The sequence below is a fragment of the Camellia sinensis genome, chromosome 14 (assembly GCF_055761805.1).
Source record: "Camellia sinensis isolate YWXY chromosome 14, ASM5576180v1, whole genome shotgun sequence".
NCBI lineage: Eukaryota > Viridiplantae > Streptophyta > Magnoliopsida > Ericales > Theaceae > Camellia > Camellia sinensis.
This window is the reverse complement of record NC_138974.1, coordinates 47,715,555-47,729,253: the sequence shown is the minus strand read 5'-3', so window position 1 is coordinate 47,729,253 and position 13,699 is coordinate 47,715,555. Positions and strand designations below refer to the sequence as shown.

At 34.6% G+C, this 13,699-nt stretch overlaps 2 protein-coding genes across 2 annotated transcripts; one reads left to right on the top strand and one right to left on the bottom strand.

Moving 5' to 3' along the window:
• Nucleotides 1-1,059: 1,059 nt before the first annotated feature.
• Nucleotides 1,060-8,861, top strand: LOC114265808 (uncharacterized). Its single transcript, XM_028206636.2, has 2 exons — nt 1,060-3,305; nt 7,316-8,861. Exons 1-2 carry the CDS (start codon nt 3,049-3,051, stop codon nt 8,715-8,717), a joined length of 1,659 nt encoding a protein of 552 aa, XP_028062437.2. The 5' UTR covers nt 1,060-3,048; the 3' UTR covers nt 8,718-8,861.
• A 441-nt stretch (nt 8,862-9,302) lies between these two features.
• LOC114265641 (membrane protein of ER body-like protein) lies at nt 9,303-12,721 on the bottom strand. Its single transcript, XM_082904834.1, has 4 exons — nt 12,643-12,721; nt 11,346-11,498; nt 10,785-10,846; nt 9,303-9,987 (listed from the first exon to the last, which is right to left on the bottom strand). Exons 1-4 carry the CDS (start codon nt 12,719-12,721, stop codon nt 9,538-9,540), a joined length of 744 nt encoding a protein of 247 aa, XP_082760960.1. The 3' UTR covers nt 9,303-9,537.
• Between the last annotated feature and the right edge of the window lie 978 nt (nt 12,722-13,699).

Below are 13,699 nucleotides of genomic sequence, written 5' to 3'. Positions count from 1 at the left end.
TCATTCATGCAAAAGTTAACTAGAAGCAGGACAACATTGATCAAATATCCCTATCAAAAACATTGGGCTTGTCTTTGAATGATATAATTGAAGAATGGGATTATTGATATTGAAGTGATGGTATCAATCAATTTCAATGGCATTAATTTGAGGGTGTCCTTGTACACGAGACATATGTCTGTTCATATGACTCGTTTGTTGTATTATTTATTATAATATTAAATAATGTAGCTTGCAAATTGCAAGGTTGAGAGGCACTACATTTTAGCTGTAGGCTGTCCACACAACTTGCAACAACCTCAAATCCCCTGCACTCGTAATAATGCACCACTAATGTTAAAATAATATTAACATATTTATAAAATTTGTGTTTAGATCATCAATTTAGACAAAAATAAACAAAAAATATGAGTGAAATATAAATAAAATATAATTATATTATAGCCTAAAGGAAGTTCTTCTGCACTCTTGTTACGTTTTTTTTTTTTTATAATAAATATTACGTATTTTCTAGTAGTGTTGTGATGATTTATTGTTCTCCATATATTAATAAATATATTAATCAAGACAAAAAATTTGTATGCGAGTTTGATCATTTAACGTGGAATTTATTTAAAACAATGTCATTGTCTAGTTATTATGTTTGTGCTATTGTGTTAATACTCAAATAGTTATCATTTCTCTCAAAAAAAATTATTTATTTTTGTTAGATCATATTTCAAAAATTTTACACTTTAATAATTTAATAGTTACAGATTTTTGAAACAAATAAATAAAAATTGAGAACATAGATCCTTGATCAAAATCAAGAGTCAAACAGGCATGGGATAGAGAGGAATTGATGGTTCTATGTTCCCAAAAACGGCCCTTGGAATCTCCTAATAAATTATAGGAAAAATGTGGATTTTTTTTTTTTTTGAATGAACATAAGAAAAAAAAAAGGTAATTGTAATCTAGACACTGAAAGCACATTCAAAATTTACTTTACCTATGGAGGATAAGAGTAAATCCACTACAAAAAAACAAAAAGAAAAAAAAAATGGATAAGAGTAAATCTTTATTAAAATTTTCATTCCACATTTAGAAAAAAAAGAAAAATTCACTAAAGAGATAGTCAATGGTTTATCCTACAAGGAAATATTTCCTTCGTGTACCATTTAAATAAACAAATAAATAAAATATTACATTTACTTTATAACTCAAGTGGTGATAAGTGTGTCATTTAACTTAAAATAATGTTAGAAATTTTAAAAATTTTATCAAAAATTTTATTAAATGTCTCATATAAATATAGGACACACACAATGTGAGTCCATATAGGTGCCACACCTATGTAAAATTTTTGAGATTTCTAACATTTTTGTTGAACTTAAGTTTTAGATTTGATTTTTGCCCTCTTTTATAACGAACACCAAAATTGATATTCACTAATTATAGTTAAATATATACTTGTCTCATGATACAAGTCTAATTTTAATAATAATAATAATGGATTTTGGATCTAGTTGAGAGAGATTAGGGGTTTATTTTGGTTTTATACTATTAGGATGATCTAAATAAGTATACTTAGAATTTGTTTGGGAAGACCTACCGTAGTATATTTTTTTTATCTGTTTTTAATCACATCATCTATTTATTTTTTTACACATTTTTTTATAAAAAGTCAAAAAATATATTTATTTAACACTTCTCAAACAATCCTTTATTTGATAAGTACACTTATTTGAGTCACATTGTCTCTTTAGTTTTTACAAATTTTTTCATAAAAAGTGCACTAAATATGCGAACCCTAAACACCCACTAAGACCGTCTTCAACATTGAATTAAAAATTTCATCAAATTTCAAAATTTGATGAAAAATTTGATTTGATACCATTCACTACAATGCTAAAATCATAATTTTCATCAATTTTTTACGTCTCCGGTTGTTTGGAAGGAACTTTGGGTGGATATCTTGGAAGTCATTCAGACATGAGCAAAAGAGCTGTCAAAGTTGCCATTGAATGGACATTCGGGTGGATATCTGGCCCAACAGTAAAAATTTGAATTTAATAAAAAATGAAATGCTTCTTTCATTTGATGAAAGTTTTCTTTTTCATTCTATTTGATATAAATTTGATGAAACGGTTGGAGCACTAAATGAGACTTTCTATTAAATTCAAATTTGATGAAACATCTGATACTGGATTGGAGATGCTCTAAGAGCTTCTCCAACACTGCGCATTTTTTTTTATCAAATTTAAATTTGATGAAAAAAGTAAGCTTTTGTTGCTCTAACCTTTTCATTAAACCAATATGAAATCTAGGAAATCTTAAAATTTTCATCAAATTGAGAATGACGCTGGCTTTCATCAATTTACTATTCATAACTATTGGAGATGCAGGGCATACACAATCACCGAATGATTGCCCGGATGTCCAACTTGTTGTTCTCCCAGTCGACCACTTCCTTGTAAAAATCTATGAAAAAATTACATTGACTGGTTGACTGACCGGACATCCTTCGATCGTCCTCGCAGTCAACCGATAATTTAATAAAATTTAAATTACTCTACTAAAACAAGTGATGTCAAATTAAATTTTAACTTAAATTTAATAAAAAAAAAATTAAACGATAGGGATGCTCTAAGTAAATTATTTATGTTAAAATTATATTAATTGGAATTTGGACATCAGTATTCAACATTAGTGGTGTATTTTCCTTTATTATTTAAATAAATAAATAAATAAAATGCTTTTGGCTTCCTCACGCGGTCTCCCTTTCACTTGTCTACAGTACTGAATTATCTGTGTTTTTATAAATACTATACACACACGCAAAATGCCTATTTTTTCAGATTAAAAATATCCAATCTGATACTCTCTATTTCCTGACCATCTCTCTCTCTCCACCATTATCATTACACTGCTTTCTCTCTCTCTCACACACACACGTAGACATAGCAAAGCAAAGCAAAGCAAAGCCAGAGAGCTAGAGCTAGAGAGAGAGAGAGAATGCATTACGAGCTGCGATTCTAGATCTGAAATCCTTGCCAAGACACTGGGGAGATGGGGGTTTTGGGCGAATCTTGGTGTTTCTGCAATGGCGGAGGCAAGTCTGAGAGAATGAAAGCTGCCATTTTTTCCGGCAAAGGTCCGGCCATGGCGAGAATCTCCGGCGGCGGTGGAGGAATGTCCGGCACCGGCTTCCTCATCCACAGAAATCTGCTGTTGACCACGCACGTCAACCTCCCGTCGGTGGCCGCCGCTGAGTCGGCTGAGATCCGCCTTCGGAACGTTGCCGCTGCTAGCCTTTTCCCTCACAGGTTAGGGTTTTCGACTTCTATGAGTTGATACGTACGTAGTTGTTGTTAAATTCCTTTTTTATCGTTTGATTTCTGCTTTTATGTGATTCGGATTCAAATGATGGTGAATGAATTAGTAGTTGCACGCATTGCTTGATTGAATTATGATTCCATAGACATGTAATTACTCCATAGTTGGTGGTGGTGATGTTAGATCTAGAGTCCATTCTTTCTAGCTGTGACTATTCAATAGTCATTATTGTGCATAATGCAATATCAGCATGAAACAATAGCTGTTTATGTGTGTGTGTTTTGTTTTGTTTTGTTTTTTTTTTTCATATAAAAGTTTTCGTTTTTTATTTTTTGAAAAATTGTTTATAGTGATTGCAGGATTTAAAGATTATTGATTTGGTTAACTTCAATGAGGATTATATGGATATATTTACCAATCTGATGACCTTCTGTTTTGAGTTTTGGCTGATGCAAGAGTGAATTTAATGTGTTGATTTCACCGGTTACAGTGGTTATTTTTCTGCTGCAAAACAATATAACTGAGAACTGAGAATTGTATTTTACCCATTCAAATCAATATTATGTGGAGTCCATTTCAGTTTAGATCTGCCTACATTAGCACCAAATGTTGGCATATTAATAAAAAATATAAATAACGATGGTTGGCCACACTAGGTGGGGTTGCCTTATTGTTTATAAGAGTTTTCATCATCTGCTTACCCCTAATAAGACTGCCACATCTTAAATACCGGGCTAGGTTTTAATTCTTCGTACGAAGGAATAGCACAGTTCTGTATCTACCTACAAGTTGAGCTAGATTCTGGGATGGTGTTCAAAATTGCTTTAGGTATGGTAAGAATCGAGCAGCATGTTGATTTTATTTTTTTTTCCCCTATTGATTTTCCCCTGATCGTTTGGGGATTCACATGTAAAGATCTAATTATCAATCAGCAAACTTATTAACAAATTATTGTTGATCAGTTCAATACTAGACTCAACAAGTTGAATATAATATAGGCTAAACTACTAATAGGTCCTAATAGTTGGACTTAATTCCTATCGAGTCTTATTGAAAATAAGTATTGATAAAATTGTCGCTAAAAATAAATTTTGTGTAACAATTTTTTATAAATGTCGCTAAAAATTGACAATTAGTGACTTTTTTTTGTCATGATTTTTATAAATTGTCGCTAAAACTTACAATTATAGATTTTTTTTTATGACAAATTTTTCTCATAAGACTTATTAGACAATAAATTCACTTATTAGGACCTACACGTAAGTACCCCTACAATATAAGTTATACCATATTCAAATGCAACACATCAAAGAGGAATATGATGATTTCAGGGATTCGTTACCTCTATCTTTAGTGGGACATGGTGCATGTTAGTATCATCATAAAATGTCGATTCCTAAAAATATTTTTTGTCCTTTTCCATTGGAATGGGGATGGGGATGGGAGATTCAATGATTGAGGAGCGAGCTTGTTATCAAATTTGAGTTTTTTTGTCTTTCTTCTCTGCATTGTATTGTGAAGTGTTCCTGTTTTGACACCTGTGAGTGAGAACAAAGCGTTGCTCATACAGTTGTTCATAATGAAAGCTATTATTTATGCTTCTTTTTCGATGATTAGTAATTAATTACTCCCTCCGTCCCAATTTATTTGTCCATTATAAAAAATTCAACTTATTAAGGAGGCATGCAATCATTATATTTTACTTCAAATTTTGAAATGTTTTTCCCACCATTACCCTTCTTTTTGAATTTTAAAATGTGTTCATAATGATTAATAAGGGGCAATTTTGGCTAACAAAATTTAATATCCCAAAATAAAAAGTGGACAAACATTTTAGGACGGACTAAAATGGAAAAGTGGATAAATAAAATGGGACAGAGGGAGTACTTATTATGATGTAAAGTAAGTGCCGTATGAAGCAAGCTCCCACTGATTGGGGATTGTCTTGTTTGCAATTGAATTTAAATGAATGATTGGTAAAGAATGTTTGTCTTATCAATTTATCTGTCTTTAACAAGTTGATCAAAATTCTGGAATCTGTATCTTTGTCCTTAGTCAATCTGAATGTTGCTTGATGACTTTAAAGTGCATGTCATTCAAATGCATTTATGTTGGTGAGTGCGCACGCATATTAACAGTTGAATGTTAAATGCAATTTACCTATACGCACTATTGACTTCACTTTTTGTTTTTTATTGTTCCTTTTTTTATAATTTAGTGAAATAATAATGTTATGATAATGTTCATCCATCGTATTTATTTGGAAAAATTACAACAACAAAAAAAAAGTAAAGGACAAAGAATAATCACAAATCAGTGCGATGTTTTGTTTCCATAAACGCAATAGAGATGGGGGTAATTATTCAGTAATCCCGGAGTGTAGACACGTGGTATTCTATAACATTGTGATTGGTGGAGAAGGTGAGTAGGTGGGGTATTGTGTCGGGTGATTGGAGAATATGAGGGGGCATATTGAATGATGATTGATTAAGGAGTATGGACACATGGTACTCTAGGAACATTCTATAATTTCCTGACAGGTGGAAGGTTTAAATTTAATTGCAAATATCTTTATTTAAAAAGACAAAAATGACATTTCTTTATTCCTTTTCCTTCTATCAACTTTGGTCTTCCCTCTGCAATTCCAATTGCCGGTCCCTTGCTGGACATTGATTTCCAGACAACCGTCCACCGGCGGCAACCATTGTGACCCACCCATCTATTCCCTCCTCCATGTATCCCCTTCAATTCTTTGTTCAATCCCTTCCCTGTATCACCATCTCTACCACTCACCACCATAGAACACCACCACACTTCACCAGCCGCCACCATCTCACAGATCCACCATCATCAAGTATTAACTCAACATCCATCACCCAAAGCACAGTTGGCTACCACTGTTTCGATCAAAACGCTATAGAGAGAAATAGAGAAGATCGAACCAGATCTAGATAACCCTTTTTCTCATTTGGCTGGTGATAAACCAAATTGAACTAGAGAAGGTGGTGGGTGGAGGCCCGCGATGGCAGAAGAGGAGAGGGAGAGAGCTGGCCATTTCTCAAAATCAGGGCCCACCTCTGATTCTTTTGGTTCTCATATCCTAGAACTAGAGACAGAGTGAAGTGGAGATAATCTTCAAGCTGGAGAGGAAGGGGTGTTGGTGCTAGAGAAGGAAGGTGGAGGGGGATGGTGGTCGGGTTGGAGAGGAAGTGGATGTGACATTGGGGGAGGGGTTAGGGGTTTGCAAGTAGGGAGAGAAGATGAGAGGGAAAGAGTGAGAGAATAGGACATTTTTGTCTTTAAAACTTTGATTCCATGAAATTGCAATAATTTTTGGTCTTTCCTTTCCCATTGTAATTTAAATAGATTCTTCCATTCATTTGGAATTTTTTGTTAAACTTTCCATTTTTCTGCATTTTTTGTTTTTGTTTTAGTATTAAGCTCTGAAATCTTACTTCTGAAACTCAATGCAACAGATCAATACCAACTTTAAGAAACTATTGTATGTTAGGAAGTTAGGAACTTTATTCACAGTAATCAGTTGTTAAAGGCATTCAAATCTCAAATCTGTTGAAGGCTGTAGAAGTGATTAGTATTGGAACTAATGAATTTATGCTTGCAGCCCTCCATGGACTCTGACATACATGGATAATGCTTGTGAAGCATAATGAGGCATGTGATTTTTCTTTGATGAAAAATAGAAAATGTTTAGTCTTGGCTTGGTTATTTGCCACCACAGTGTTGGCCGTCACTTTTGTGTTGCTGAGATGATGGTTTCTACCAAATAGAATGGCTGTTGCAGCCTTCTTACGTGTTGCATTCCATAATGATGTTGCCGTCTTATAATGACACATACTTCATGCAACATCTTTGATACTCTTCATTTTTCATATTCTGCCAGGTGGATCTATAATTGAATTTTTAGGCAAATGAATGGAAAGGATATAAGCCTGTACTTGGGTTCACAATAATTTTCTCATGTCTTTCATTTTGATTGCAGGTTTTTCATCACCAGCTCTGTTCTTGACCTTACAATAGTGGGTGTAGATGCCATGGATGGAGACTCAAATGCTCAGGGGCAGCAGCCTCACTACTTAAAAACCTGCTCTAAACCAAATCTGGAGCTGGGTAGTGTAGTTTACCTTCTAGGCTACACACAGAAAAATGAGTTGACAGTTGGTGAAGGTAAAGTGGTTATAGCCACGGACAATCTCATAAAGCTGTCCACTGACAGTGTAACTTGGAGCCCTGGGTCTGCTGGTTTTGATGTGCAAGGCAATCTTGCATTCATGGTCTGTGATCCCATGAAGCTAGCTACATCTCCAAACACAAAATCCTCTTCAACTTCATCATCATCGTCGTCATCATGGAAGAAGGACCTTCCTATGCAATTCGGTATCCCTATCCCCATCATCTGTGATTGGTTAAACCAGCATTGGGAGGGTAACCTTGATGACCTCAACAAACCCAAGTTACCTCTCATCCGGTTGATGTCTGCTGGCCAGAAGAGTGATCATTCTTGTGCTTCCTTCACAATGAGGAGGGTCTTCAAGTCAACGGAGCCTGAAAATGTCGTAACACCATCATCATCAAATGTAATGTCAAAAACAAAGGATCAGCCAGGTCCAAGCTGTTCTGCTGCAGCAAATACCTTTGTTGATGAAACCCTGACCACCGATCCACATGCTGCAACCCATGTGCAGGGGATTCCAACACCAGAAATTTATGACTCACCAAAATTAACCTCAGTCCCTGTAAGATTGAAGGAAAATACCCAATTCCAGCTTTTAGATATTAATTTTCCTCCAAAGGTTGCCAAAACTCCAGCTTTGCCACAGTCTACCAACAGGCTGGCCCCTTGCTCAGATGAGAATTGTGTCAAGGAACTTCCCCTGCAGCAACCATTGAGAGAAGAAGAAAGATTTAGTGGCAGAGGACAGCGTGGTCCCATGGCAGATGCTGACATTTCCTCAACAGGTTCTGTAAATGGGGGCCATAGTGAGGTACAGTCCAGTTCGTCCCCAGTCGAGGTTTCAGAGATGCATAATGGGTATAGCAGTGAAGGAGAGACTACTATGTATTCTGCAGAAACAGCTGAAAGTCGTAATTATCCGACTCCTAGGGAGGGAAAGTTTCAGCAAGTCGGGAGGAGCCAGAGCTGTGTGAATTACAACAGATGGGGAGCTGTTCAAAGGAATCCTGTGGTTCGCAAGACAGTGCTAGAAAACCAGAGGAGCTTTGTGCAAGGAAGAAAGATCTATTCACAAGGGGCAACTTCTCAAAGGAGTAATGACTTCTACGGCCCAACAGTTTCCTCCATCATGAAAAACCGAAACAATTCAGATCAGCGAAACAGGCCGCGGCAAAACACAGTTCATTCATCTCCGAGATGGATGTTCTGACAAGTGTGATACAAGTGGTCTTTTTTTGGTTGAATGCAGAGCCATTTAATTTCCATTTGCCCATACTGTACCTAATTTATTGTGACTATATGTGCAGAACAATTCAAAGATAAATAAGAAATTCAGCAAGAGTTTTGTTTATAATCAGAGTAAATGCTTCTTCTTCTTCTTCGTCTTCTTCTTCAATAGTTAAATGTTCTAACCCATTGCAGTACAATTCAAAGGTAAACAATTCTGATTGTGTTTTTCTTTTCTATTTTTTTTGGTGGTTCTGAAACTTAAGATGTCTATTGCTAGATTTCAGCAATATGTTTTCCTTATCAGAAACAAATCCACATTGGATCCAAAATTTTGGAGGGAAAAAAGCATATACAATCGAGGTAAAGTTTCCATTCAATCGACTTTTTTGCTTTCTGATTGTGTTAAGATGGTGGGGAAAATTCACATTATGTATGCTAAGCTCTGTCAGCATAGATTCTTCTTTATCTCAGGATAACTGGGAGGAATAGATAAAAGCTGGAAATGAAAAGGGATTGTAGATACTGATATACACTCAAAAAGAGCCAGGAAATCAACACAATTGTATGCTTAGCATTCAAATGCAACAGTCAACTTGAAGAAATACATTCATTATTTCAGTGAAACACAATGATTGATATTTCAATTCCATGATATCAACAGGTGCTCTGGACTAGCTCATTATTCACACACCTTGAAGAACCAAGCGAAGAAAGCTATAAATCAAGAAAGAAACAGCTTATGATGGCAAATATTCCAGACAATTAATTGTGAACAAATATTGATTTCGGATCTCATGACATCAGTAGGACCCCCAAACTGGATTTACTGATTGCACCTGAGGAAGGGACAGAGTGACAGCTACACTTGAATCAAACCAAGCAAGCTCCTCCACGAGCCTCTTGATTAATTCACCTGCAGCATAAGAAATGCCTGAGGCCATAACTGCCATACTAATATAGTACAGTACAGTTTTGATATATGTGTAAAAGTTGGGTTTCTTCTGGATGTAAGCCTTCCCAATTGCAAGTATAGCAATGCACAGAAGAGAAGCTGCTGCGACTACCACAAGCTTTAGGTCCTTGTCATCAGTCTGGCGAAATGAGAAGCCGTAAGCTACTGGAGGGATTAAGCCAAAAATGAGGAACGCTAGCACAGCAACCGTTGCATGAAGTAAGAAATTCTTCCTCTGGCCCAGTAATTCTTTGTACCTATCTACTTGTCCAGACTCTTCATTTTTTAGTTCCCTAAGCTGCAAGATTACATGTTAGTTCAAGATGCAAGAAAGAGAATTTACTTGAAAATGAAAAATTAGGAAAAGATTTTGCCTCACATAATATGAAGTATGAATGATTTGAAGAATAATGTCCTATATGCAACTCCATAGTTTGTTATTATGAGACAACAAGAAGATCAAGTTTAATATTCTGAATAACTTGTCCTGTCAATTGATGTAGCTCATGATTCACACACACCCAAACAAGAGGATCAAATTTCATGCTTACTTTGAAAGGAATAAAAAAAAAAAAAAAGAAGAAAAAAGATAGATTTTATTATGCTTGAAGTTGATAGAATGAATAATTGGCAGAAGAACCTTGTGATGATATAGAGAATAATGGTATTTTAAGTACATTTTTTATCTACACTTTAAAAACGTAAATACATCAGAACAGCTAAAACAAGGATGATTAGATGGAGTGATGAACAACTGACAAAAATAATATTTGTAGAGTTAAATAAGTACTTTATTTGTCATTAGATGTCAAGGTAATACCGGAACAGGCTAGCCGGCCAATGATTTAAACAAAAATATGGTCCCTAACAAAATAGAATGGTTAAACAGATTTTGTACAAGGTTTCTCAACATATTTTGTTATTTTTCTCTGTTTGAGAAAGATACATTTCTAACCATTACTCGTAACTTAATTTTGATGCTTAATCTTGTAGTGGAACTGGAAACTACATTGGCAAGCTAACATCAACGGTTGCAATGATATTGAAAATTATGCTAATAGATAAGAAATATTAAACAGGCAAGAGATTACTCACATTAGGACCAATAATGAAAAGTCCACCAATCAGATTTGCCAATCCCATAGCTACAATGTTCACTGTGGCAACACAAGACAAGATTGTGAGTAATGTAAACGATTACCTCGAAATCAAATGTCAAACACTTCTATAAACAGCTTTAACCTCAATTATATCAAATCTACTAATCCTCCAATTTTGAGTTAAAGAACAGAAAAATGGTTATAAAATTACTATAATCTGCATGAGAAACTTTTACAACTATCCTAGAAGTGATATGCTAATATTTATTCATGGATCCAAAATTAGACTGTCATGGATGGTAAAAAAAATTATTGGTAAATGTCATGCCAGTTGATCCTAAATTATGTGTACATGTTATATTTAGTGCAGTTTATAAACTGATAACCATTTATACAGATTAGCAGAGAAACATGTTAGTGTCATCATACAATTAAAATGGAAATATATTATGCCATAAGAAACTTGCATTCCTAGCAAAAACAAATGTATAAAAACTCATTCCTATTTCCTACTTGTGCATAACCAACCAAAAAGGAAAATGTGTGAAAAACTTACTTGTGGTGGCATCTGCAGCAGCTGCAGATGACACAACACTTAGGCTTGTCATTGATTCCATTAACCCACCATAAACAACGCTCTTTAGGATTTCCAATGTTTTAGAACCTTCTTCATCTAAAGTTATTATAGAAGCTCCTCGCTCAATGGTCCCTGCATGTATTGGACAACTATGTCAAAATTATTTACCTACGTGCTCTGCGTGAGCGTTAAAAATGCATTAGATTTAATAAAAATCAGCTAGTAATTTTTTGTATCATTATGCTGACCATGAAAAACATTAATACACACACACATATATGTATATAGTCCAGGCTTGAACCATTACATACAGTCTGAAAGTTAAAGTTAAAACTAAACTTTTTTCTTGTACAAGAAAATTGGGAAGAAGACCTTTCTCATAAATTTAATATGAATGAATCACCAATAAGCCCCGTCTTCTGCTGGTGCTTAGTTGTGATTTTATCTTCAAAAAAAAAAAAAAAAAAAGAAGAAAATCTCCAATAAGCTGCAGTCAGGTTAAGCAAGCCCGGCATATGATCTCCAAGTCAAAAAACTAGGCCTTAAAATTTCCAACCCAAGGAATTTGGGACTTGTTGCAGCCTAAGACCGGCTCATGTTAGTGTGAAATGAATGGCTAATCGACTTCTTGTTTACACTAATAAAATGCAAAAGTGGCACACGTGAAATGCAAAAGTAGATATAAAATAAAACTGAAATCAGAATAGCACAGATGGAGGTTGTTAGTAGGAAATTAGTATAGAATTAAAATATATATATATACATTCTGACTTTTCATCATCAATAATCTCTCTGTCTCCAGTTTGATGACCCTCTGATTTTATGGAAAGTTTGTCATCTGCAAAAGTTTTATTGTTCTATTCAGCATGCATGAAAAAAACAACTGCCTAAAATCAATGATTCCATAACATCAAATGTTTAGCATCTACAACAAAAGAATTTTTATGTTTAAGCCTACCCAATGAGGAGCTTATTCGCATTGCCATAAATTGATAAGAAATGTGGAAAACACGTGTAAGTATACATCGTATATTATACACACGAACACAGAGAGAAAGAAAACCAACCTCCCTTTGTTAGAAAAGTAGTTATTAGTAACAATTATCAGAAATTTTCTTGGGGGATTTGGTGATAGATCCCTCAATGTCTAACTTATCCTTTAAAAGGACAAGAATTATATTGATCCTTTCAAAACTCCCTATTATTTTAAAACATATTTCTTTTACTATAACACTCTGATATATATATGTGTGAGTGTGTATCAGATTGCAATTACTCTTTCTCATCTCAATCTTTTTTTTCTCTGTCTCGTTTTTATCACTATTGTCTCCATCGCCGCTCTCCACTGGCGCCATCGCCACTCACCATGGACCTCTTTCTCTATCGTTTTCATCGCTATCGCCACTCATCGCATCTACAACCTCAAATTTGAGATCGTTCATAGTCGTCGCCAAAAAATGATAGTTCCCGATAGTTCGCAAATCTAAGATCTGAGATCCTTCTCTCTCTCTCTCTTTCTCTCTCTCTGGTTGTGATGGTTCATGCTCTTTCTCTATGTGTGTGTGTGTGTGCCACTCACCATTTCTCTCTCTCTCTCTCTCTCTTCTTCTTCTTATGATCCTCTTTTTTCGAACTTTGCCTCCCTATTTCTCTTTCTTCTTCTCATGATGTATTGTTCTTCGAACAGTAAAATTTTACTTTGGTTCATGATACAACACTCTCCTGTAACGACATTCTCGGAGCTTGTTTCAGAGTAAAATTTGACTCTGTAATAAAAGAAAATAAAAAATAAAGAAGTACAATTTTACTTTGAATCAGAGTAAAGTTTACTATAATTCAAAGTAAAATTTTAATGTCGTTAAGCAGATCAGCATGTTATTAACTAGAGTAAAATTTTACTGTTACAAAAAATAAAGTACATGATAAATGAACGAACCACAGTCAAATTTTACTTTTAGATCTATGAACAAACAAGTAAAAAACTCTTGATTTTTCATTGCAATATTTCGATTTCTCATTTTTCTATCAAATCTAATTTATTATTTATTATTTATTTTAATCTTAGATCTAAAGTCATTGATCTCAAATATGAGTTCGCAAGTATCAAATCTGAGATGGTGGTAGTTTGATGGTAAAAATGGTGGTCGCTGGGTGACGGTGAGGATGAGCAATGTTGGTAGATGATGAAGATGGTAGAGATGATGAACAATCATCGAGCTGGTGAAGAGAGAGAAAGAGTGTCGTAAAAGAAAGAGAGGGTATAATAGTCAAATAAAATATTCAAATAACAAATTTTGTCCTTCATACAGGACTTTATAATTATGAGGGGGTTT

Excerpts from the sequence above, each read along its gene's own strand:
- LOC114265808 (XM_028206636.2), top strand. The coding sequence starts at position 3,049 with ATGGGGGTTTTGGGCGAATCTTGGTGTTTCTGCAATGGCGGAGGCAAG. Across the intron at positions 3,306-7,315 it reads GCTAGCCTTTTCCCTCACAG|GTTTTTCATCACCAGCTCTG; the intron begins GTTAGGGTTTTC and ends TTTTGATTGCAG.
- LOC114265641 (XM_082904834.1), bottom strand. The coding sequence starts at position 12,721 with ATGGCGCCAGTGGAGAGCGGCGATGGAGACAATAGTGATAAAAACGAG. Across the intron at positions 10,847-11,345 it reads TGCTGCAGATGCCACCACAA|TGAACATTGTAGCTATGGGA; the intron begins GTAAGTTTTTCA and ends GTGTTGCCACAG. Across the intron at positions 9,988-10,784 it reads TTTTCATTATTGGTCCTAAT|CTTAGGGAACTAAAAAATGA; the intron begins GTGAGTAATCTC and ends GTAATCTTGCAG.